This window comes from Podarcis muralis, chromosome 12, assembly GCF_964188315.1.
Source record: "Podarcis muralis chromosome 12, rPodMur119.hap1.1, whole genome shotgun sequence".
NCBI lineage: Eukaryota > Metazoa > Chordata > Lepidosauria > Squamata > Lacertidae > Podarcis > Podarcis muralis.
In genome coordinates, this window is record NC_135666.1 from 53,910,831 (window position 1) to 53,936,966 (window position 26,136).

The window sequence follows — 26,136 nt, forward strand, 5'->3', positions numbered from 1 at the left end:
CTTACAGGCTTCAGTCCTGACATGCCTGGTCCCCCCATGTGGTATTATCGGACAAATGGTGGTGCCCACATGATGCCAGCTGGGAGGGACGACAGCCACTGCCTAAGGCCATCATCCTAGTCCCCCTCAGTTATTGCAAAATGCATTGTTCTAGAAGTTCCTGTGCAGGTGCATTGTGGGTAAAAAACATGGCTGCTGTTACAGAAAACATGCTACTAAGACTGTGCATAAGGGATGGGGTTAAAGTTTAGTTCTAAAACACCTACCAAAATAGCTAAAATGTATAAGACAAAAACAAATCTGTGCTGGAGGTGTGGTAAAACAGAGGGGACACTTATACATGTTTGGTGGACCTGTGAAAAAATCAAAAGCTTCTGGAATATACTACAGTCATACCTCGGGTTGAAGTAGCTTCAGGTTGAGTGTTTTCGGGTTGCACTCTGCGGCGACCCAGAAGTAACAGAATGCGTTACTTCTGGGTTTCACAGCTTGCACATTTGCAGACGATCAAAATGATCTCACACGCATGTGTGGAAGTGGCGAATCGCAACCTGCACACACGCAGACGCGGGTTGCGTTCGCTTCAGGATGCGAACGGGGCTCCGGAATGGATCCCGTTCACATCCAGAGGTACCACTGTATATGACGAGCTTAAAAAAATGTTTAAGTATAACTTTACGAAAAATACAGAAGCTTTTCTACTAGGGATAACGGACACAGGTATGGCAAGAGAAGATCAGAAAATATTCCTCTATGTCACAGGAGCTGCAAGGATCCTAATTGCTAAAAACTGGATAAAGTTTCGTTCTAAAGGGGCTTCCTTTCCCATACCCTCCAACATTTCTCTGATGAAAATAGGGACATCCTAAGGAAAAGTGGGACATCCCAGGATCAAATCAGAAACCATGACGGCTTCTGTAAATCTGGGAGTATTCCTGGAAAATAGGGGCACTTGGTGGCTCTGCTTTCCTCCCCCCACTATTCTGGTGTCAATGCACAAACCCGTTTTCCCCTTTCTCACGCTGCTAAATCTTGCTTTCCTGACACTGTTTTGTTGTTATTTTTAAAATTCCAGTCTCTGTAAACGTACAGCTCACACGATTTAAAAAGGGAGGGGCAGTAGGTAGCATGCAAAGGGTGATGGGTGAGGAATTAACCTCAACTCCCAGTCCTGATTTGCGACAAGAATTGTGGGTTTTAGCAACGAGACATAAATCAGCCAAAGCTACATGTAGAAGTTCAAAAAACCAGTACTTAGTTTTCTTATCAGATTCAGATGACTGTGTTTTAAAGACATTCCTGACTTATTGTAGTGAACCGGTCGCTGGAACAAAGACAGATGGTATAGCTCACCCTGACTTGATGTATTTTAAGGAAAGTTCATTCTTCTAAAAGCAAGTGGGAAAAAAGATGTTTGGATTAATATATAAACTAATGTGACTGTAACATCCCAGATTGTTTTTCTCCTCTCCTTTTGCCCTCCACATCCCTTAAACATATTTTTTTTTATAAAAGAATCCTTTTTGGGCAGTTGGCAGTTTTGTATGCCCTTCTAAAGAGAGGTTTGAAAAGCATACCGAGCTGGGATAGTTCAATCAGTGGAGGATGAGACTTTTTATCCCACGGTCCTGGGTTCGAGCCCCACACTGGGTGAAAGATTCCTGCATTTCAAGGGGTTGGACTAGATTACCCCTGTGGTCCCTTCCAGCTCTGCAATTCTATGATTTCTATAGCTGGACCAGGGCAGACTTTGATAATACTGCACCTTGAGTGAGGACAAAATTTGATGCTGTTCCCCCTCTCACCTTCCATTCTGAGCATGCTCTCAAGTGCGCCGCGTCATTGTTGTGTGTTCCTTCGATTCCGTACCCTGTGCACTGTTACCTGGAAAGAAACCTCATTGAACACATTTGGGCTTCCTTCTGAATAAACATGCATAGAATTGTGCTATTAGTCTTGAGCCTTCTCTGGAACTGCTCCAGTTCAAATAAATTTGCACATACCTTGCTAATTTCATCAACCCACTGCTAAGTGCAGAACTTAGCCTTGTGATAAAATCAGGCCCTAAAACCCACCCTTTATGTAGCTTCCGATATAATCAGCTCTTTATAATTAGTTTCTGGCTGCTGAGGATATCGGGCTTCTGGTTAGTACTGGACGGTGTGGTAGAACTGTGCTGCTCACCTAACTTCCTTCTGGCTCAGTTGCTGCTGCATAAAGAGAGGGTGAGGCAAGGGGTGGTTAGGTTGGTGCAGCACAAACATGCTGGTGGAGCCAATAGTTTGCTCCTGCTGCCACATTTGCGCCATGCTGGCCTCCCCCCTCCCACTTTCTCCAGCAGTAACAAACTGGAAGAAGGTCACCCCAAATGATGATGGGAGTTGTAGTCCCAAAACATCTGGAGGGCCGAGTTTGCCTATGCCTGATATAGTTTCAATATATTTCCCGGCTCCAAATTATATGTGAAAAGAAGACATCAGCATTGCTGGCTCGCCATGTAACACTGCCTTTTATATATACTATATAAAGGCACTCTGGATTCAAACACATATCTGCGTTTGGCTTCTTAACATTACTACCAAAATATTATAAGAGAGTTTCAATTCTGTTCTGAAGAGATTTGGCAATGCCTGAACTCGCAGTATGGAGACTGTGTGAGATTTTTAAAACATTTCCCAGCCATGTTCTTTAGTTAGCATTTGTTAGAGTAAATGGATTTTTTTTTTAAAAAAAATCATCAGCCCAGGACATCAGCAGCAGGAGGATAAATAAAGTGAGCTTCCAGACACCTAGGGAATGTGCGTTTTCCTAATTTGTTTGAGCTTCAACCTGAAATCCACATGCCACCACTTGTTTAGTTTCTCCTAATCAGGAAATGGGAAAAGCATGTGTGATAGCACATATGCATTTTCTTTAAGCCTCTGCTAGATTTCCTTTAAGAAGCCTTCCCCCCTTACCAGAGTGATAAACCATGGCTAGGAGTGCCTCTGATTTCCTTTCTAAATAAAATTGAGGGCTTATTCACTCAATAAGATATTGGCCCAGCATGTGGGGAAAACAGCGGGAGGGAATCCAGAGCGAGCCGTTTATATCGTTATAGAATATGTTTGATTTGAATAACAAAGAAAACTTTGAATGGCTTTTCTCTACGGTGTTGGTTTTCCTTGTTCTCTTTTGGCTGTGCTGACTTTGGCACCATTGCATCACAGTCATTGGCAAATCCACTTAATATAAACCAAACTCGAAGCTTCTGGTATAATTTCAGTGGCGCATGTTCAAACGGCTCATGGAAGGTGTCAGAAAGTGGAGCCAATGTGTGTATCTTCGCCTTCCTGGCCTTTTGTGTGTGTGGCTCTTGCGTGTCTATCCTCCATTTGCCACAACTGCGGACGGTGTTGTGGACTCTATCCGAAAAGAGCAGCAGTATCGGTATACAATTAGTTACATATCTCTTCTCATTGCCCTTTGCCCATCTGGTTGTGATTTTAGACTTGATATCTCTGGTTTATTTCCCTTTATCAGTATAGGGCAGGGGGTGGAGAATAATGAGTTTATAAAGTATGTCAGGAAACAGCAAATAAATTACAAGGACTGTGCAGCATTTTGTCTTGTGGTGACCCCACTATGGAGATCAGCATCTCCCTGGCTTGTACTTCTTTTAAAATATGATGTGAGGAGAGTCAGAGCGACTCACGTTTATTGATTTCTGGCTGGATAAAAATTCAGTTTTCATGAGTGTTTGAGGTCTTACCCCATGCTTAACTTGCTAGTAGTATGGGTGGGACTGAGGTGGAAGGGGAGCTTATATTCATGATATGAGGTCTGTATATTAAAAAATGGAAACAATATTGTATCTTGTATTTGCAGTGTTAATAAAAGAGAACTTTATTGCATTTAGATATGGGTAGAATGTGAAGTTCTTAGCTATTCAGCTCAGTTATTCACCATGACTGGAATTGTATTTTGAGTAGTCTAGACAATAAATAAACCAGCACTTTCTATAAAAGGATTTCTCACCTACACCTGCAGATTAAATCATTCACATGGCCTGGTGCTGTGCTTATTGTTGAGGGATAAATCCATTAAATTCAATGCACAGAATCGTAGCCCAAGTGCCAAAAAAATAACTTCATTCAAAACTAGTCATAATATGGATTTATTCATGGACTAAACTATTTGCAAACTGAGCAGTTCTCATGATATGCCTCTAGAGCATATGCATCTTCTGCTTGTCTTCATCCAGCTCTCTCTTTGTAAACCCGAACCAGGACTGTATTATTCCCAAGCAAACAGGTGCTTAAGATGGATTACAGTGACGGCCGTAAACTGATTGTTCAGAATAGGCCTAGCCCAGGCATAGGCCAACTGGGCCCTCCAGATGTTTTGGGACTACAACTCCCATCACCCCTAGCTAACAGGACCAGTGGTCAGGGATGATGGGAATTGTAGTTCCAAAACATCTGGGGGGCCGAGTTTGCCTATGCCTGAGCTAGCCCTACTATTAGGCAGAGTGAGATGTCCACCTAAGGTGACTGGCTCTGGATGTCATCAAAGGGCAGCAAATTTTACTTAATGCTTATTATTGTTATTTCTACTACTTGTCAGATTTTTACTGCTTATGAGATATTCTGTCTCAGGTGCTAAGATAACCTGATCAACCTTAAGTATAGTTTACAAGACCAGTCACCTGTTGCCTTTTGATGTGGTAGGGCAGTCGTTTTGGGGAATCCTCGAATGTCAAAAGTTTATAAGTGAGACGATTAATAATAGTGAACAAGGTTGCTTGAGAGATTCCTGCTGACCTTCCCCTGCCATGTAAGGGAATGCTGCCCCTCTTGCCACAGGGCCCCTCTTCCATTCAGAGAGAGCAATGATGAAGCCCTACTGTGCTTCTGTAAACAAAGCCCAGAGTCCTTTGCACCATGTAGGGATCCCATACGAAAAAATTCAGGGGTTCCTCTATCGATAAGCAAATGTTAAAACTATTTCCCAAAGACAGAATGTTTAAAAACCACAAGGCTAGGGCAAAAGAGCACCAGACTACCTTGTTGTTGTTGTTTAGTCATTTAGTCGTGTCCGACTCTTCGTGACCCCATGGACCAGAGCACACCAGGCACTTCTGTCCTCCACTGCCTCCCGCAGTTTGATCAAACTCATGCTGGTAGCTTCAAGAACACCATCCAACCTCTGTCGTCCCCTTCTCCTTGTGCCCTCCATCTTTCCCAACATCAGGGTCTTTTCCAGGGAATCTTCTCTTCTCATGAGGTGGCCAAAGTATTGGAGCCTCAGCTTCAGGATCTGTCCTTCCAGTGAGCACTCAGGGCTGATTTCCTTCAGAATGGATAGGTTTGATCTCTTGCAGTCCATGGTACTCTCAAGAGTCTCCTCCAGCACCATAATTCAAAGACTACCTTACAAGATGCTACCTTACAAGATGCTATTTTTTAAAAATTGCACTGGGGAAAACCTTGCTTCATCCCCTAATAAGTATTTTAAAAGGGGGGAGACACTCATAAGCAGGGGTTGGCAACCTGCGGCCTGTGGACCACAAGCAGCCCACGGGGGTCATTTAAATGGCCCATGAGTCACCCCCAAACCGAGCCGCCCGCTCAGCGAGTCCCCGCCCACTGCGCTAAACCAGCACAGCGTGGAGCGGGGACTCACTTCCGCTGTGCTGGAAATCGCGTGTGTGCATGCGCAGACGCCGAAAATTACATATGTGCAGACGCCGAAAATTGCGTCTGCACAGACGTGATCCAGCCCACGGAGTAATCTCCGTGGGAGTGAACCACCCCAGGCGAGGTAAACCTTGTCGATCCCTGCTCATAAGACTGAGAGAAAAACAACTTGTTGACTTGGCAGAAAGCATTTTTAGAAGGCATTTCCCATTCCTGAAGATTTTAAGTGACGCAGTTATAAGTGAAGGGTATAAATATATTTTTATGTAATTATCACTGTGGTCTCCCACTTTTATGTTGTGCGCTCTAAGACCTAGGCATCTTTGGGTTGCGTTTATTTCAGAATTTCAGATGGCAAGATACTGATTGAAGTTCAGGCTGCATGCTAGTCGCATATGAAATCAATCTTGGAAGGGGGAAGCTTGTTAAAACAATTGTTCTGACATGTCTGGTTTCTCTAGCGCACCAGAAGTGCTGGTGTGGTGGATTTTGAGAGAGCTTTGTATATAAACATTATTCAATGCAGCGTGCCTTATAAGCCTTCCAAATGTTCTTGATGGACCAGATGCCCAGTTCAGCACCCCAGTGCTTCATGTCACTTCCATTAAATTACAACATCGTTATTCATGGTGCACAAACACTATTTATAGGTTCTGAATGAAAGAAACAGGATAATGATGGGCGGCTAGAGGAGGAAAGAGACATTAAGGTAATCTGGAGTGGAGTCCCTAAAATGGTTGGATGGTGCCTTGTAACCTCCTTCTGGCAACTCCTGCAGCCAAGCCGGTGCCAAACATATTGTTCTGCTTTCCTTTGGACCCCATCAGTAACGCCTGGCGGGGGGGGGGGTCTTGTCAATTGGGCAGTCCAGGACCTCCATACACACAGCCCAGGCTTGCGCCCCAGGGAAGTCACTTCAGTGCTGCTAACGTAGCAATTTGACTTCACCCATGGAGGCGCACTCCATTGTCTCTCAAGACAGACGGATGCCAACAGTATGAAGGAATTGAACACCTGTAGCCAGACAGTGGTTTTCAGCGTGGTTTTGGATTCTTAACTCCCACCAGTCCCAGCCAGCATGATGAGCAGTCAGGGAATATGGGAGTCGGGTTCCAGCGACTTCTGGCCATGTTGACTACCACTGGTGTAGACAACATTGAGTTAAGTGGACCCAAGTTGTGCTTCTGCACAAGGGCCTTATAAAAAAGCATGCGGCATTTTGAAATACTAATCTAAATAGAAATAACTTCAGTATACATGAAGGAGCGTCTCCACTCCATCGTTCGGTCTGGACACTGAGGTCCAGCGCTGAGGGCCTTCTGGCGGTTCCCTCACTGTGAGAAGCAAAGTTACAGGGAACCAGGCAGAGGGCCTTCTCGGTGGTGGCGCCCTCCCATCAGATGTCAAAGGAATAAACAACTATCTGACGTTTAGAAGACATCTGAAGGCAGCCCTGTTTAGGGAAGTTATTTTTAATGACTGATGTTTTAATGTATTTTTAATCTCCTGTTGGGACTCGTGCAGAATGGCTGGGGAAATCCAGCCAGAAGGCCGAGGTATAAGGAATAAATTTATTATTATTATTATTATTATTATTATTATTATTATTATTATTATTACAGCAGTGGGGGGAAACCTGAAAAATGGTTGCTGCTTCTGGGTGAAAAGTTAAATTACTTTTGATTTTACTATGAAGAAGACAGCGGCTTGAGAAATTCCCTGAGCTACAGCATATTCTTTAATTGCTGTTTTCTCTCTGGTGCTGAGCCCCAAGTGCAATATTATTGGTCTGTTCTCTGGTTACTTGGCTCATTGGGCTGTACACATGAAGAAGAGTTTGGATTTGATATCCCGCTTTATCACTACCCTAGGGAGTCTCAAAGCGGCTAACATTCTCCTTTCCCTTCCTCCCCCACAACAAACACTCTGTGAGGTGAGTGAGGCTGAGAGACTTCAGAGAAGTGTGACTAGCCCAAGGTCACCCAGCAGCTGCATGTGGAGGAACAGGGAAGCGAACCCGGTTCACCAGATTACGAGTCCACCGCTCTTAACCACTACACCACACTGGCTCTCCAGTACATGGTGGTAGTGGAGCAGGCTAGGATCACCTCTTTTGCCCCCCTGCTAAAAGTGAACAGTTGCACTGGGGATCTCAGTTACCCTATCAGATAAAATTCAATTTTTTAATATATTAATATATAGAATCCAAAATAAATTCATGTGATTGGCTCAAGCAGTCCTAGTGATGACAGGTTTCTATTAAACAGCCTGCAGTTTGTAAGTCTATTGTGAGTATCTGAGGCAGGGGTGGGCAACCTAAGGCCCGGGGGCCGGATGCAGCCCAATTGCCTTCTAAATCTGGCCCGCGAACAGTCCGGGAATCAGCGTGTTTTTACATGAGTAGAATGTGTGCTTTTATTTAAAATGCATCTCTGGGTTATTTGTGGGGCATAGGAATTCGTTCATTTTTTTCCCTTTCAAAATATAGTCCGGCCCACCCCATGGTCTGAGGAACAGTGGACAGGCCCACAGCTGAAAAAGTTTGCTGACCCCTGATCTGAGGTGTTTGGTATTTATTCCTACATCTTTTCTCCATGTGCAGTATGACATGTGAGAGTCACTGTATGGCTCAAAGAGGGGTGAGAAATGCATCTCTGCTTTAAGTTCTCGTCGCAAATTCATAACAGATTCCTTATAAGACTTTGAACCTATGCAATGATTGGCATGGAGAAGACGTCAACAATGACAAGCGTATATGCAAGTTGCAGGATAGTTCAAAGGGATTGTCTTTGATGCTTTGGAAATTGCCCTTGTAATTGAGTTAGGTATTTTTTAAAAGAAAAGAAAAGAAAGGAAAAAGAAAGAAAGAAAGAAAGAAAGAAAGAAAGAAAGAAAGAAAGAAAGAAAGAAAGAAAGACAGTTCATTACCCACTGTTTATGTATTTGGGGGGAATGAAAGGCTGCAGTACAAACAACCTCTAATTTTAAACGATTGCCCTGGGAGAGTGTAACACACATCAAAATATTGGGCATGCCTCCACCTCCTTGCTGGCTTTCTCAAATGCAGTCAAATACAGTATCTTACCCTATATTTATACATTGGCCTCTGGCTGATAATTAAGAGTGGAATTATTTGACATCCCAGCCAAGATTGTTTTCTTCTGGGAGTCATGTAGTGGTGATTAGGCATAGTGATTGATTTAGCCTCTCAAATAGCAGTTTGGGGGCGAAAATACTGCATGTGCTTTCTTAGTTAACTTCCCTCCCTTCAAAGTTATGAATGTGTCATGGATATGGATGGGATGTCACTATAGCACAAGATGCCTACAAGCTGTTTGGTTCAAAGATTCTTGTCTTATGCAAAGTCACTCCTGTTAGCTCCCACCTTCCTGCTAAACATCAAGATGGAAGGACCCCAAAGCCTTTTCAATCTGTGTTGATATTGTTACCCTTCCTTCCCATAATAGGGGTTATACCTTACATTATTTATCTGCTTTGCATGGTAGAATTTCCTGGGTCCAGAATACATAGTGCAGTGCCCATGCACATAATTTGTGGCTTATTTTCTTTGCAATATATGCAGTGACAAGACATATGATATAATGCAGGCTCCATAAAGATGCTTCTAAAATGATTCAGAATAAAATAGCAACAGCCTGAGGAATCAACATGACTTCCCATAATATGGGGACATTATGGACGAGATTGTCTTCATTGTCCCACTTTTTCTCTAGTATTGTTTGTTGTTGTTGTTTAGTCGTTTAGTCGTGTCCGACTCTTCGTGACCCCATGGACCAGAGCACGCCAGGCACCTCTGTCCTCCACTACTTCCCGCAGTTTGGTCAAACTCATGCTGGTAACCTCGAAAACACTATCCAACCATCTCGTCCTCTGTCGCCCCCTTCTCCTTGTGCCCTCCATCTTTCCCAGCATCAGTGTCTTCTCCAGGGAGTCTTTTTTATTGTGAGTATCTGAGGCAGGGGTAGTATAGTCCTACCTTTTTTTTTATACTATTTTTTATACTATTTTTATACTTTTTATACTATTTCTCTAGTATAGCCAGCCCATATTCAGGTTTATGGTGCATTGCATAGACTGCTGGACTAGGGAAACCAGAATGCAAATCTCAGCTCGGCTCACCGGGCGAAACTGATCATGAATGTAATAGGATAACTCTTTCTGTGGCATTCTGGCTTAGATGAGCAGTGATATACATGAAAATTAAACATGGGTGCTGTTAGCTTATCTCTCTCTCCTCTCTCTCTCTCTCTCTATATATATATATATATATATATATCTGTTGTGTATCTGCCTGTTTAATATAAGGCAAGATATGAATGAGCCTTTTGGCCACACACACAGCCTTATAGGCTGCATATACACTATGCATCTAAAGCATACAACATTCACCAAAGATGTAGTCTGTTAAGGGTGTTGGGTACCTGTTAAGGGTGTGAGCAGTAAATGCAGCCGTAGTTTCTCCCCTTATGCTAGCAAACTAGGAAGTCTTCCATTAACAATAGTTTCTCATTTCATCTAAATCAGGAAACTACAATTTAACAGCTTCCAAATAAGTCGTGAATAAGTCGTTTAATATGCTGGTTTAACCATAGTTTCTCAGTTTGGACAAAACAAGGAAACCATAACTAATCATTCTTGTCTAGACAAGCCTACCCAGATGCTTGGAAAGTTTAGGGACTGTAATTTTAATCTGTTTTAGTATTTTGACTTCTATATGTTTAAAAGTATGGTTATGGATTTTTCTTGATTTTACTGTTCTATCTTTTGTAAGCCACTTTGAAGGGTTTTTTTTTAATTTTAAAAAAACCACAACCAATCAAGAGGCGTATAAATTTTATGAAATAAAATAATAAATAATGAAAGACTTCCTGGTTTGTTTCCTTCCACCGTGAAATGGTTTCATGTGCTGCTAAAAGGCTTGTTCATTTCTTGGCACATTAAGCAAACAGGATTGCTTGAAACCTCATTACTATTGTGGAGTTATATGCACTTAAGAACTGGCTTTAGTAGCCTTTGAAGGGGCTCTAAATTCTACCAAATTTAGTAGGACTTAAACATCTGCTTAGATTCTGCTGAAATGAATGGGGGCCCCTTGTACAAAAAACTACAAATAATTCCCCCACCCCCCGCCATCCGTGCTTTCTGGATTGCACTCACTGTTTGTAGTGTCCAAAATGTAAATGCAGCAATTGCTTTGGGCTGGAAAATAACATACATACAACATATGCAGAAGCCCTTAGGCTTTAATGACCATTTATGGTATATGTTGTCTACATCTGATCAAAGAATCAGGGAGTTGGAAGTTCAGCTGCAACGAACCACCAAAAAGAGATTGATCCCAGGAACAATTATTCAGCCTCTTTGAGCTAAGTGCCATTTTCATTGCATTAGAACTGGCTGCGTATTGCCTTATTGAATCTGCCAGTCCTCTGGAAAGTCTGTAATCTGTAAGGAGATCACTTGAAAGAGCTGAACATGTGCTGTAATGAATGGCTGGTGTAGAATCTACACTCAGAAGCTTTAATTAAAGACAAGCGGCTGTATGAAATCTATTTCCCTAGGGCTTTCTGGAGGGAAGCGTCCACACATGCGATTAATCTAGCTTCTGCTTGCCACAGCTTTCATCAAAAGACGTGAAGCAGAACGGCACCCAGCAAAAGCACACTTTAGAAGTTGCTGGAATTTAAAAGACAGATTTAGGACTCCTGGTACCCCACCCCACCCAAAATGTATATCAACAGCACTGATAACCTACTTAGTCCCAGTGCAATGCAAAGTGCTGATTTTGACATATAAAGCCCATAATGGCTTGGGCCAGGTTAGTTGAAGGACTCTTTATAACCCTCCCAGAGAACTAAGATCTTCCACAGGAGCCCTTCTCACTGCCTCTGCAGGTACTTGTAAGGTGACAACACAGAATAGGGCCTTTTCTGCAGTGGCCCTTTGACTCTGGAGATCCTTCCTGCAGGATATTCATATGGCTCTCTCCCTGCTTGTGTTTAGGGCAGTGAATTTTCTTTTTTATAAAAAAAAACCCCAGGTTTTTTAGAGCCTGTCTAGCTTTATTGGTGCCTGTGTTTTCAGCTTATGTTGTCTATCGTGCCTTGGTTTTGTTTTTCTTGTACACTGTTTTCATGACCCATAGAGAATAAGAATGGGATCTAAATCCTTTTCATATAAATAAATAAACATGAGCAAAGGATCGGGGGGGGGGGGGGGCTCTTTAGAAATCATTAAGAAACTCTGAAGTGTTACTCTTAGACTGAGGGTACCTTGCAAGTCGCATGGCCCCAGCCCCCTCAATTATGGGGGCAAGGCAGTGTGCATGGTACCTTGGTTGGCTGACTGGCTTTTGTGTTCCTCGCGCAATAGGTCGGCTGTTTAACAGCAGCTGTGGCATTAAGCTTTTACCATCCATAGCAGTGTTGATTCTCACTGGGGCACACTACCCCCACCCCCAAATTAAAATTGCTGGAATCCTTCATTCTGACACTCAGCTATGTTTTGTTGTGTTTAGTCGTTTAGTCATGTCCGACTCTTCGTGACCCCATGGACCAGAGCACGCCAGGCACTCCTGTCTTCCACTGCCTCCTGCAGTTTGGTCAAACTCATGCTGGTAGCTTCGAGAACACTGTCCAACCATCTCGTCCTCCATCTTTCCCAACATCAGGGTCTTTTCCAGGGAGTCTTCTCTTCTCATGAGGTGGCCAAAGTATTGGAGCCTCAGCTTCAGGATCTGTCCTTCCAGTGAGCACTCAGGGCTGATTTCCTTCAGAATGGAGAGGTTTAATCTTCTTGCAGTCCATGGGACTCTCAAGAGTCTCCTCCAGCACCATAATTCAAAAGCATCGTTTCTTTGGCGATCAGCCTTCTTTATGGTCCAGCTCTCACTTCCATACATCACTACTGGGAAAACCATAGCTTTAACTATACAGACCTTTGTTGGCAAGGTCTCTGCTTTTTAAGATGCTGTCTAGGTTTGTCATTGCTTTTCTCCCAAGAAACAGGTATCTTTTAATTTTGTGACTGCTGTCACCATCTGCAGTGATCATGGAGCCCAAGAAAGTAAAATCTCTCACTGCCTCCATTTCTTCCCCCAAATTAAAATTGCTGGAATCCTTCATTCTGACACTCAGCTATGTTTACTTATGTTTAATTATGCAGGACATCTATCCCAAACCTCACCTGGTGCAGGTTCTTCAGTGCAGGATGCTCAAGTAACAAGTTACGCTACCCACCCAAAGCAAGTCAGTGTTCTGATCTGGAGGCAGCCTTCTCTAAGGGCGGGCAATTTTCCATGGTAAATTGCTGCTCTGGGCTTGTCTCTTTTCAGCCACTCTCCACAGATGTGGGTGGTAATTTGGGAATGATTGAATGATCCAATTACATCCTCTATAGAGACATGGCAGGATGACTTGTCCCTCTGTGCAGGATCTGATTGAAGGGAGGCAAGGCGACGGCAATTAACCACTCAAAAGGTTTGGCCAGTAGCCTTCTCTTTCCTAGATATTTTGGGCTCGTAGGAGATTTTTTTTCATTTTAAGCCATGTATTTCTCATGGGATACTGGTGGGCTGTTTGGGATTTCCTCAGCTATGTGATGGACCTATAAGAAAATCGCTTAACCTCACCGCCAGTTTATTGATTCAGACACTTGTATACTGGAATCTCAGTGAGAAACAAATGGACGTCACATAGAAGAGGGAGAAAGGTTGTTTTCTGCTGCTCCAGAGAAGCGGACACGGAGCAATGGATCCAAACTACAAGAAAGAAGATTCCACCTAAACATTAGGAAGAACTTCCTGGCAGTAAGAGCTGTTCGACAGTGGAATTTGCTGCCAAGGAGTGTGGTGGAGTCTCCGTCTTTGGAGGTCTTTAAGCAGAGGCTTGACAACCATATGTCAGGAGTGCTCTGATGGTGTTTCCTGCTTGGCAGGGGGTTGGACTCGATGGCCCTTGTGGTCTCTTCCAACTCTATCATTCTATGATTCTATGATTCTATGACAGTAGTTGCAATGAAAACCAAAACTGCAAATAGGAGTATTCCTGTTCAGGGTGCCAGCCAGCTCTGGCCACTTCCAGGATACTGTAAGTAACTGTGAAGGGCTGAAGCAAGCCATTCTGTAGCACACTTCCTCAGTTTTCCACTTTTCTTTTCCAATTGAAATTCAGTATTTGTGGCTCCTGCCCATAGTTACTCCTCAGTCCTTATCAAGCTGTTTTTCACCTTCTCTTGGGGTTTTTTTTAAACAGATTTTTTTTTTAGACTTCTGCATATTTCAGACTTTCTCCAAGTATGCTGATGGCCCCCTCTTGCTTCTTAGAGGACGTGTTTTGCTACTCTCACTTGCATTCACTCACTCACCTGAGTTCATTGTTAATGGAATTATTGTAAAAAATGAAAAAAAGTTATTCAGTGTTCTAATAGGTAAAGGTAAAGGGACCCCTGACCATTAGTTCCAGTCGTGGCTGACTCTGGGGTTGTGGCGCCCATCTCGCTTTATTGGCTGAGGGAGCTGGCGTACAGCTTCCAAGTCATGTGGCCGGCATGATTAAGCCGCTTCTGGCGAACCAGAGCAGTGCACGGAAACGCCGTTTACCTTCCTGCCGGAGTGGTACCTATTTATCTACTTGCACTTTGACGTGCTTTTGACCTGCTAGGTCGGCAGGAGCAGGGACCGAGCAATGGGAGCTCACCCCATTGCAGGGATTCGAACCGCCAACCTTCTGATCGGCAAGTCCTAGGCTCTGTGGTTTAATCCACAGTGCCACCCACGTCTCTAGTGCAGGTGTCTCTATAAGCAGGTGGCAAAGTGGGCTTCTTTTTACGCATTCCTCCTGAGCTACTGTTTTTAGAAGGTTGCAGTTGAGGACTAAGATTTGGCTTAAATTGTTGTTTTTGTGTGTGCATGTGTGTGTTTCATTACCCTACCTTTTCCCTCATAATGAGCACTGTCTTTATTGTCTACTGAAAGCTCTACAAACCCCTTGTGGGTGGGTGCAGCCCAATATCTGCTTCTGTTTTTCTTTTCTCAATATGTCGTTCCACTTCATCTACAACCGGTGGCGGAAGATAAAGAGAACCAGGACTTGGATGCTACAAAGGGCATGCTTAATTGCTTGTTATTCTTTGTTCCCTAGCAAATGTTAGGATAATGCACTAACTGCAGGCAATGAGCATAACAGGTTGCCTGGTGGAGCTGCCAGCTACTCTTCCAAATGTTATTTTTAATTTAATAAGCTCTTGGCATGCCAAGCCACATCTTACACTTCCCAAATGCTTTATGTAGCTCACAACTCTCAAATCTCCACCACACCGATGGTACAAATGATGACAGCAAGTTCTTCCCTCAAAGTATCCCTATCTGCTTTTGGCCAGTAGGTGCCATTCCATAGCTTCACTCTGATGGCAACTGAAGTGAGTTTAGGAGTCTAATTTGTGTGTAAATACTCTGAGGGTTGATTCATACCTCACTTACATTAGCTCATTAATACGCAGGTCTGCTGCAGAAAGAAATGTTTTACTGATCCCAGGCCAACCCAGACAATTTGCAGTCTGAAGTGAAGGGCAGGATCTGCCCATAGCTGTCAACCTTCCCTTTTTTTGTGGGAAATTCCCTTATTCCAGCACCATTTCCCGCTGCTATCCCAGATTGTTAGATATCCCGTAGACTGTCCCCGGGACAGGTGAGGCTGCCGATCCCTTATTTTTGAGGCTGCTGATCCCTTATTTTCAAATCTGAAAATTGACAGCTATGGATTTGCCCCAGCCGCCCCACAATTCCCTTGACTGGTGATAGTCTGGTGACAATTCCACTGGACTGGTGACAGTTCCACTGGAATGGTGACAGAACACGATCCTTCATCTCACCTGTGTTCCAACAGAGGCCAAATGACCAGGAGGTCTGAGAAGAAATAGCTGGAGGGTTTCCATTGCGGCACCACCCAAATTCCCTTGCATTATCATAGGAGAATAATCAGTTTATTCTTCTCAGCTCCATGTCTGAATCTGTCATTTGACTGGCAGATTACAATGCAATACATTATTCTGCTAAAATGCCTACCTCAATGCCTCACACATTTGTGTATGAATGTGCGTTTATGTTTGAAAGAACAAATCCTTCCGAAGCGTAATTATGAGTAGAGATGCTGGGTTGCTTAACCATAGTTCTGCAACCCCATATTTCTGACTGAAATTTGAAGATACCATCTTTTCGTTGTTGGGTGGAGCAGGTGGACTGGGGAAGGAAGTGGATGAGTGGATGAGAAGGAAAGGAAGAAGAAGGTGAAGCTACGTTGCTTCTGGTATTCACTGAGCTTGCAGTGGCATCCCAGTCTATGCTTTGATTTATACAACACTCTCTTTGTATAATTTAATCTTACAGAGAAGGGTCAAAGATGTGATATCACCAATTGTATTTGAAGCTGCGTATGATCTTGGAGACCATATCACGGCAAAGGAGGAAAAGGAATTGCCTTCACTCAAGCCTGTTCTTCGATGGAAGAGAGGGCAGAAGATGGCTCAGAGAAACCAGGTGAGGTACCAGATGATCTTCCTGTTAAAAATGGATGAATAACAACACCATGGGAATCTAGGACGGAAAGAACTGCTGTTCCCTTCTTTGCACTCAAGCTCATGTTTACTGTTAAATAGTGGGTAGGCATAGCAGACGACGCAGCGATTTCTCCAAAGCAGCTCTGTATTTGTAAGCTGGAACAGAACTGAACAGCAAACAGCTCAGCCAGCCAGCTTTTATAGGCAGCCAGCTGTCAACATTGTAGCAACAACAACCCAGGGTTTCCTGCCTAAAGTACCATATTTTTCACTTTATAAGACACACCAGACCACAAGACGCACCTAGTTTTTGGAGGAGGAAAACAAGAAAAAAAATAAATTCTGAATTTCAGAAGCCAGAACAGCAAGAGGGATCGCTGCGCAGTGAAAGCAGCAATCCCTCTTTCTGTTCTGGCTTCTGGGATAGCTGCGCAGCCTGCATTCGCTCCATAAGACGCACACACATTTCTCCTTGCTTTTTAGGAGGGAAAAAGTGAGTCTTATAGAGCAAAAAAATACGGTAACTGACGTGGACCTGAGTGAAAACTATATACACGATACTCCTGGTGGCCAGGGTGAGAACTTGCAATACATAACATTTACCATGCCAAGTAACACCAGATTTAGAAAGGAGATTGTTGCAATCATGGATTTATTGAGGGACAGGCAGTCTGAGAGCTTGCATTCAGTCTTTCTGAGCACTATACAATCTTTCTAGTCTTTACTGCTGCATAGGTGTGGTTGCACAAATACCTCCCCCTGCCCCATAACTTGTATTTGTTTTTATTCACCACCACATATTACACACTATTTTTATTTTTTTTAAAAGAAACCTTCAAGCAGATGATCAGAATGAACTATGATGAATAAGACGCTGGGTATTCACTTGCTGCCTATTCAGAAGAGTGGTGTCCCATCTGTATTCCAAATTTCATATTGTTAAAAATAGCGGCTTCCAACTGGTACAAGTAAATGAATCTTAACTGAATACTGCTTTTGCCAGAGGGCAGAAGTGTGTGAGCGTTTCCTGAGGAATGTGGCTGCTGTCACTGGGCAGTTTTTCTTATAGCCTGTAATTTTGTAAACCAAAGTCAAATGAAATAACATTAAACATGTTTTTTTGGGGAAAATTGTAAGGTTTTAGACTTGGCATGGTGTTTGTTGTTTTGCTCCACAAAAACTATGGATTGGGGATGTTGTTATTATTATTATTATTATTATTATTTGCATTTAGGTATTACCTAATGCAAGATGCCTCTAGGCAAAACTGCACACAACACTGCAAGGAACAATTTCCTGAAACACATTAATCAACATCAATGACAACATTCCCACTTAAACAGAGGACTAAACACAAAATCCCCATTCAGAATATTAACATTACTGGCTGAGAAAGATGGCACTCTAAAGCAGTGTTTCCCAACCGGTGTTCCGCGGCACACTACTGTGCCGTCAGACATTGGCTGGTGTGCCGTGGGAGGGAGGCGGGCGAGTCGGGCGGTGAGAGGCGGCGGCGGCGAGGATCCGCGTCGAGCCGGGGGCGGCTCCGCGGTGGTGGTGCCGAGCGGCGGGGCAGCGCGTGCAAAAGGGAGGAGCGCGAGACAGCGGAGGAGGAGGAGGCCGGCATGTCCGGGCAGCAGCAGCAACAACAGCAGCAGCAACTCCCGGCGACGGCTCCTCAAGCCCCGCCGCCGCCCCCTCCTCCGCCCGCTATCGCCGCCACCACCACAACAGCCGCCGCCGCCTCAGTTGCCGCCGTCCCTCAGTCCCTCGCTCTGCTGCCTCCTCCCACCCCCAAAGCTTGGAGGTTCCCCGGCAAGGGGGAGGGAAAAAACTTTCACTTTCGTGCGTCCCTCCCGGCGTGACGCTGCGCGCTGACGTCACGGGGCGGGGCTTTAATGGTGGTGTGCCGTGAGATTTTTTTTCAGTAAACAGGTGTGCCGTTGCCCAAAAAAGTTTGGGAAACACTGCTCTAAAGCACACACAAAAAAAACTGCTACTGCTGCAACTAAATCTATTAAGATACTAAAAAGTATGAGGAGAAGGCAAATCTTCATCCGGCATCCAAAGGGTTGTAAAGCGAGCACCATGCAAGCGTCCCTGAGGAGAGCATTCCAAAGGGAGGGGGCCAACACTGAGAAGGCCTGCTCTTTTCTTTCCACCACTTGAATTTGAGCAAGAGGGGCCTCCACAGATGCCCTTAAGGTCAAAGTAGGCTGGTTGAAAGGCTATTCTAGTGTGGAATCAATTTAGGGTTGTGCCTACTATTAGGCAAGGGACGTGGGTGGCACTGTGGGTTAAACCACAGAGCCTAGGGCTTTCTGATCAGAAGGTCGGCGGTTCGAATCCCCATGACGGGGTGAGCTCCCATTGCTCGGTCCCTGCTCCTGCCAACCTAGCAGTTTGAAAGCATGTCAAAGTGCAAGTAGATAAATAGGTACCGCTCCGGCGGGAAGGTAAACGGTGTTTTTGTGCGCTGCTCTGGTTCGCCAGAAGCGGCTTAGTCATGCTGGCCACATGACCCGGAAGCTGTAGGCCGGCTCCCTCAGCCAATAAAGTGAGATGAGAACCGCAACCCCAGAGTCGTTTACGACTGGACCTAATGGTCAGGGGTCCCTTTACTTTTACCTTTTACTACCATTAGGCAGATGGAGGTGGAAGCCTCAGTCTGATGGTTTTGAGTGTCATGAAAGAGCGCCACATGGTTATTTGTTTTATTATTGCTGTAGTTTTACTGTCAGGGAGGTGAACTTGTGGGATGCGTCTTCCAGGCCAGACCCTGGTTACGACTCGGCTGCTCCTTATCATCTAGAGAGCTTCCTAAGCCTGCACCGCGTCAGGTCTGAGGATGGTGAGAAAACTCTCCACACAATAGGGAGAAGTCCCACAGCAACCAAAGGTTACAGCACACTGTGGAAACTCTCTGTGAGGAAGTGGCTGGGGAGCAGATAGGACGCTTTGTAGACCAGCCCTGATATCATCCAGGATGGCAACAGAGGAATTTCACGAGGGGTAGGGAAGGCAGTGACCAGTTTCACAGGCACAGCATTGTTCATTATCCTTCCGAACATCTGCGACATGTAGGAGTAAAATTATTTGATGCTGAGAATGTACTCTGATATTGGGTAGAGCAGAGGAGAAGTTGTCAGTGTTACTCCCAATATGTCCAAGATACAGATCTTGCCTTTATTACAGGAAACTGCTCTCTCCTACCCCTCCCTTTTGGTCTAATTGAATATAATGGTCACCCCCCCCCCCCATATTTTGGTTGAGTGGAATCCCTAATGCATCCAGACCCACCCACATATACTTGCCTGGCTTCTCATGTTGGAATTCAGTGGTCAGAGTGAACCCAAAGTTGGCAGTGAATGGACCTTTCCCATGCCAGGAAATCTAAACATGATCCCACCCAGCTTTCGAATACAATTGGCTTGAACTGGGCTTTCAAATGGTCTGTCCTTTAATGAATCAGGCCTGCATGCGGGAGGGAAAGCCAGACTGATAGGCTTGGAAGTAATTTAGTCATGACTTGAACAAGAAAGTGTCTAGAAGCGTTTCTGACTTTGAAAGGTCTGCAGTTAATTAACTTGAGCAACAAAGCCGTACAGAACGGCCATTGCCTTTATGCTAAATGTGACTTGTGTATTTGCAAAACCATTCACTTATGCCGACTGGGGCAGCGGCTTTTGGTTCCTCCTTTGTAACAGAGGTCATGTGATTGGCAGGTGGGTTGCTCCACCCACCTATCAAACAAGTCCCTTGCACAGCACTGCCCAAGGGTCCAACAAGCTGAAAATCTAGGCAAAATGCAGAGCACAGAACTGGCAAAGTTGCTTTCTGCAGGGATCAGCTGTGCAATTTAGTTCCCTGTGGGAACTCAGCAGCATGGCAAGCCAATACAGTCAAACTCAGTGCCCATCAACTGCTTTCTGCAGGTTCAATTGTATGGCCAAGTCAAGTGTTTATAAATGAGATGTATGAAGTACTTATGCTCCTTTTCAGTGCTTTTTTTCTGGCATTACTCAACGGTACACAATACCAGCACCTCCCCCCCCCCCTTCAAATATTGTGGTGACCCTCACGGTCACTTCCAACTCTATGGTTCTACTGCTTCCTGGAGCTTTCGGTGGGTGTGGAAGAAGGGAAAAGGGGAAAATGTGGGGCAGAAGGGGCCTCTGTGAGCCCGTGTGTATGCGACAGGGCAGGTGGCTGTGTCTGGTCAAGTGGCAGACATTTTGGGGGGTGTCGCCCCCTGTGAAAAGGGTGGTGGATTCAGAAGGCCATGAACCTGGTGAACACAGGCAACTTTTTTACAGGGTAGAAAAGCACTGCTCCTTTTCTGATTTATCATTTTTCTCGTGGCAGCCTGGTTTGGCAGCGCAGGGCTTTGTGCCTGGGTTGCCCCTTTTCTGCTACCCAATACTGACCTTCGCCCCATGAAATGGAACATTTTCCTGGCAGGTCAAGGAATTTTACAGCTGTTCCTGTTCACCTCTTGCAAGAGCACACCTGCTTTGTTTAATAGAAAGATTCCTTCTTCTACATTTATAGCTCCTGAGGAATTTGCCCCCATTTACTTCACCTGCTATGACTCTCGATGGAAGTACTCTGCCAGTTACTTTGTCTTCTTGTAACCCGTGTCTGTAGTTAAATCCCGGAAAGTGTTCAGGAATGTTAATTACTTGTTGTCAGTGAGATGAAATCAGGTGCTTGCATTGGGATTCATGGGATGTGTTCTATTAGACGTGCTTTACAAACAGCCAAGAGTCTGAGCATGTGCAGTAAAAATCAATTGGTTCTTTGCCATCACTAGATGCAAGGAAAACTTCCTTATCAAGGAAAGGTGAAGAGTGTCATGCGATTTGATAAGTTCCAAAGAGATGCTTTTTATTTATAACTTCCTTTATTAGCCTTAATTTTTAAGGTTTCAAATCTCCAAACTCTCTTCCAGACCATGTGTTAAGACTGATTCAAACTATCATTTGCTTTTTAACTTGGTTATGTCAGCACAACTTGACAATGGCTCATAAGTGGTGTTCTGTGGACCCCAGAGAGCCCATGTAACCCTCGCAGAGGGTCCCTGGCACCATTCACACAACAAAATCTACCATAGCAATATCTAATTTTTTAAAAGTAGATCCCACAGCGTATCAAACAGAGATTATTTGGTCTTCTTGTTTCCCCCTTCCCAGTAACGTTGTTTTCTTAATTCTCATAGACTGTTTTTGAGAGGAATTGTCAGTCAGATGACTGTGCCGCTGATCTTAACCTTCAGGGGAAACTATTCCTATCCAGGTGAGTGCCACTTTTAAATGCTTGATTCATTTTTGGGGGGGAAATACTGGTTTAAACTGTCAGGACCTATATAATTATGTTTACCTGCATAGAGGACACTCTATATTCAGAAAACTCTAGAGCTAAACTTTTTAATTCCTCCTTTCCCCAACTTTTTGTTTGCAGGATATTTCATACTGTTGGTTCAACCCCACCCCATGCTTATTATATATATATATAACCCCACCCCATGCACTGTATATATAAATATATACAGTGGTGCCTCGCAAGACGAAATTAATCCGTTCCGCGAGTCTCTTCGTCTTGCGGTTTTTTCGTCTTGCGAAGCACGGCTATTAGCGGCTATTAACGGCTTAGCGGCTATTAACGGCTTTGCGGCTTTAAGAAAAAGGAAACAAACTCGCAAGAACTCGCAAGACGTTTTGTCTGCGAAGCAAGCCCATAGGGAAATTCGTCTTGCGGAACGACTCAAAAAATGGAAAACTCTTTCGTCTTGCACGTTTTTCGTCTTGCGAGGCATTCGTCTTGCGAGGTACCACTGTATATGAATTATTTGTGTGCAGCCTTTAATTTCAAAGAAATGCCAAGGCACTTTATGTTGCTTTATTGATGCTTCTCAGACATTCCACGTGCTTGCGTATGATTTCTGGGTATGATTGGGTATGATTTCTCCATTTGTCTCCCCTCCTCTTAGTTGAATGTAGTTACTGATACATTTCTGCAACTGTGCCAGCCACGTTGCCCAAACCTGTGTGCATTTGATCACAGGTCTGTCAGCAGCTGTCAGGGAAGAGAGGAGTGGTGTCTGGGGCCATGTTCAGAATATAAGAATAGCAAAAAGGCAGAGGCACAAGATGGGTTTGCCTGCGTGGCACTGCATACGTGAAAAGGGATATGGGCAGCAGGCGGAAAGAGCCCCTCTTGGTTATTAAAAGATAAAGCAGGCAGCAGAGGAAAATGGACAGGTGCCACCCCTGGAGCAGAATGGGCAGGCAGCTTCTAGCAGTGCAGCTGGAGAGTAAATCCTCCCTGAAGGACTATATAAATGGAATAGCACTCCATGCGGTGCCATGAGAAGGAGTGCAGCTTGACCGGGAGTGTTAATAGAAATAGCAGAGCGGCTGGGCTCCTCGCATGGCTTCTGCATTCCCTGTGGGGGAGAGGCCGGAACAAGACTTGCGCATGGACTGTGTGTTGGTTTATGAAGACAGGGGGAGTGCAATTGATCTTGGGATGGGAGACGAACTTGTTATAAATGACGGTTATTGATGGGAGAACTTCAAAAGCAGTTTTTCTTCCTCTTTAGCTACCTAAACTTTCCCTGCTCTTGTCATTAAAGCCAGAGTGAGTTTTATTTCCCAGCATATTCCTCTGCCCCACCCCCCGCAAATGCCGACATTTGCCTTTAAGGCCAATTGGCACCAAGAATTCAGAGACCCTTTCAGAATCTATCTTCCAGCTGTCATTCATTTGCAATCCCTCCGTACCATGCCAAGCTTTTCTCATTTTTCATCGCTGCAAATAATGTGCATTGGGGGTGAAGGGTGGAGCGGAACGCCGAATCCCGAAATGGAAATTGGAGGACTTAATTGCGGTGCAGGAATTCCTTCCCAGTTAGTGTCAGATTCACAAGATGCCATTCCTTTGTTGTTTCTCGTAATAATTATAGTGCTAGCGTTTCTGGAGTCCAAGTATATAAAGTGTGTGGATATCTATAAATATGGGTTGAGCCCAATCCAATGTCTTTGGATGGATCTGGGCAAGAGAGGTTAATTTGCTATAACCACTTAACTCGGGGTAAACAGCCATAAACTCAGTGCTGCTTTCTTCTGAGTAAGGATGCATAGGATTCCACTGTTAAATTAGGGGCGCTGTGTTAATCCACCAGCTCCTGTTTCTAATGCAGATAATTGGTGTCTCAAGGATGGAGCCAATTAGTCTGGACTTTGGTTACTTCTGCCAATTCTGGCCAGTGAATTGTGTTTGATAGTGAGATGCATGGACTTGACAGTGGACAGGAGTGGATTGCAGATGAAGATGCCCATCCAACTGTGTATCTCTGTCAGCGCTGCATTATTTCAAAGAATTCCTGAGTGTAATTGATTACATATTCCCATCCTACAACCAGACTCATCCAACTACCCGTATCTGCAGAAGATAAATGGGCAAATCTTAATATTTTAATTTTTTTTGTCACAGTCTGTTTTGGGGGAAGGTGAGGGTATCTTTACATTTTAAATATGTATATTTTGCCTTCATGCCTGACACAACAAAAGAAAATCAATGCATGGTAAATTCAATTTTTTTCTAAATAAACGTTAAAAACATTTATACCCTACCTTTCAGCAGAACAACGAAAACTTAAAAGGTAGCTGAGAAATATAAAATGAATATCCTAGAAACAATCGTATTAGTAAGCTAGTTCATTAGGATTAGTGCTGCAAGCAAGTGAGAGAAATTGTAATTGATCATCATCAGATTTTTAGTTAATTAATTTATTGATTAATTTGTGTTAAGATTAGAGCTGCAGCCTAGTTAAAGGAATTGTAATTGATTAATCATCAGAATTTTAGCTGATTAATCTATTGATTAAATTTGCACAAATTTACAATTCATAAAAATGCAATCTTTCTCTCTCTAAAAAATTAAAATATTGAGTGTTATTTGGCAGATGAATTTGCACATTATTTCCCTCTTGTGGAGAAAATGCCAGCTGACTCCAATAGACTCATTTTTAAAAAATATATATTTGGGATTGCCTTAACAGTTGTGGAGGAGTTGCAGTCTATTGCCATGCCAATGTGTGCCACTCATTTGCCTTTCTGTAGAACTGAGACCCACCCCAATGTCCATTTTTACTGTGTAAAAAAATCCACCCACCTGTTAAAAACTTGTACCATTATTAATAATGCTAAGGTGGAAAATCCATTCTTGATGTTGTTTGATTGGTGCAAAACTGGCTCCAGGTTTGATGGGGTATTGGGCATAGTGCCTTCTGGTGGGATCCCTCTTTCACTGATAGGTCCCACCAGGTAGTAGCTACAGAAACTCGCCAAGCAGAGATGCCAACTTGAATAAAATATTGGGGGATGGGGAGTCCCACGCTGCATAATTGATCCCAAGATGCAGCACACACACACCATTTGAATGGCAATGCCTATCAACTGGGGGTGGGGTGGCACTCTCAAATATTTTATGGGTGCTCCTGATGGTGAAGGAACCTTGGTCCTTAGGAGTTGACTCCTATGTCTCCAACAGGGCCAGATTTAGGTTTGATGAGGCCCTAGGCTACTGAAGGTACTGGGGCCCTTTAAACGTCCAGCTGTCCTTCGTCAACAACACATTGTCACTGGTTTTTTGTGTTGAATATATGCTATGTGGTAATTTATGGACCTAATAGGTATCTAGAGCCATTTGCACATGCAGAATGTCGGCACCCTATATATAGAAATGAGCAAACCAGTGATATTTTAGGGAGCAGGCTAGCAGGCGGGGCCCATTACTTACATCATAGGAGCCTACACAAGACAAAACACTGTTGCTGTATGTAGGTTTTATTTTATTTGTTTTTTATCTTATATTTTGGAAATGTACAGTGGTACCTCGGGATGCGAACGGGATCCGTTCTGGAGCCCCGTTCACATCCTGAATAGAACGTAAGCCGCGACAGCGAGTCTGCGCATGCGTGGGTCACATTTCGCTGCTTCCGCACATGTGCGTGACATCATTTTGGCTGCGCATGCGTGAGCGGCAAAACACGGAAGTAACGCACTCTGTTACTTCTGGGTTGCCGCGGAGCGCAACCTGAAAATACTTATCCCGAAGCATATTTATCCCGAGGTATGACTGTACATCCATTTTTCCCCTTTAATTTTTTGGGGGGCCCTCAAGAGAGTGGGGCCCTAAGCTATAGCTTGTTTAGCTTATACGTAAATCCGGCCCTGGTCTCCAAGGATGGCTGGGTGTAGCCATTTTCTTTCCCACAGTGCCCCAGTGTACTTGAGCTAGTTTCACTCCAGGGCACTGAAGGAAATTAAAATGATGTCCATTAGTTCCTGCTGTTGGGGATCTGGGTCAAGTATCTCTCCTGATCCTGAGCTACTAGGTGCTCTGGCAGCTGCTGCAAGATGCCAGGAGCTGACTCTGGACCTGGTAGACGGGATAGTGTGGGACTTTGCTCAAAAAGCATGGTCCATTTTTGAACTGGGTCCAACCCCCTTAAGTTGTGTCGGATTTTTAAATGGGTTTCGTTTTCCACCAGCCTGATTCCTTCCTTGAGGGGTGGAAATCCTTACCCTGGGGAGGGAGAAACAGGTGGGAGAGACCTCTTGATTTTCATATAAGAAAGGCCCTGCTTTTCATTAATGGAGTATTGGTTTTGCCTGAGGTGTGTGCCTGGGGCTTTTTAGTTTTCTAAGTAAAGTATGCAGGAAATTATAATCTGTGCCTCTAAACCATTTTTTTCAGGTATGGGTGTGTGTGGAGAGACCATTTCTGAATTGAGATGGGTAGGTTTTGCCCATCTCCACCCAGAAACAAAACTCACAACCCATTCAGATGCCCATATGAGGAAAAGGAAATGATAAAA

At 44.1% G+C, this 26,136-nt stretch overlaps 1 protein-coding gene across 1 annotated transcript in view; it reads left to right on the forward strand.

The window, feature by feature from the left end:
* Positions 1 to 26,136, forward strand: part of ITGA9 (integrin subunit alpha 9) — a 243,351-nt gene that overhangs the window by 119,830 nt on the left and 97,385 nt on the right. Inside the window, exons 16-17 of the mRNA XM_028751023.2 lie at positions 16,084 to 16,233; positions 21,472 to 21,548. Coding sequence (XP_028606856.2) covers positions 16,084 to 16,233; positions 21,472 to 21,548 — 227 coding nt within the window. The remainder of the gene's footprint in view (positions 1 to 16,083; positions 16,234 to 21,471; positions 21,549 to 26,136) is intronic.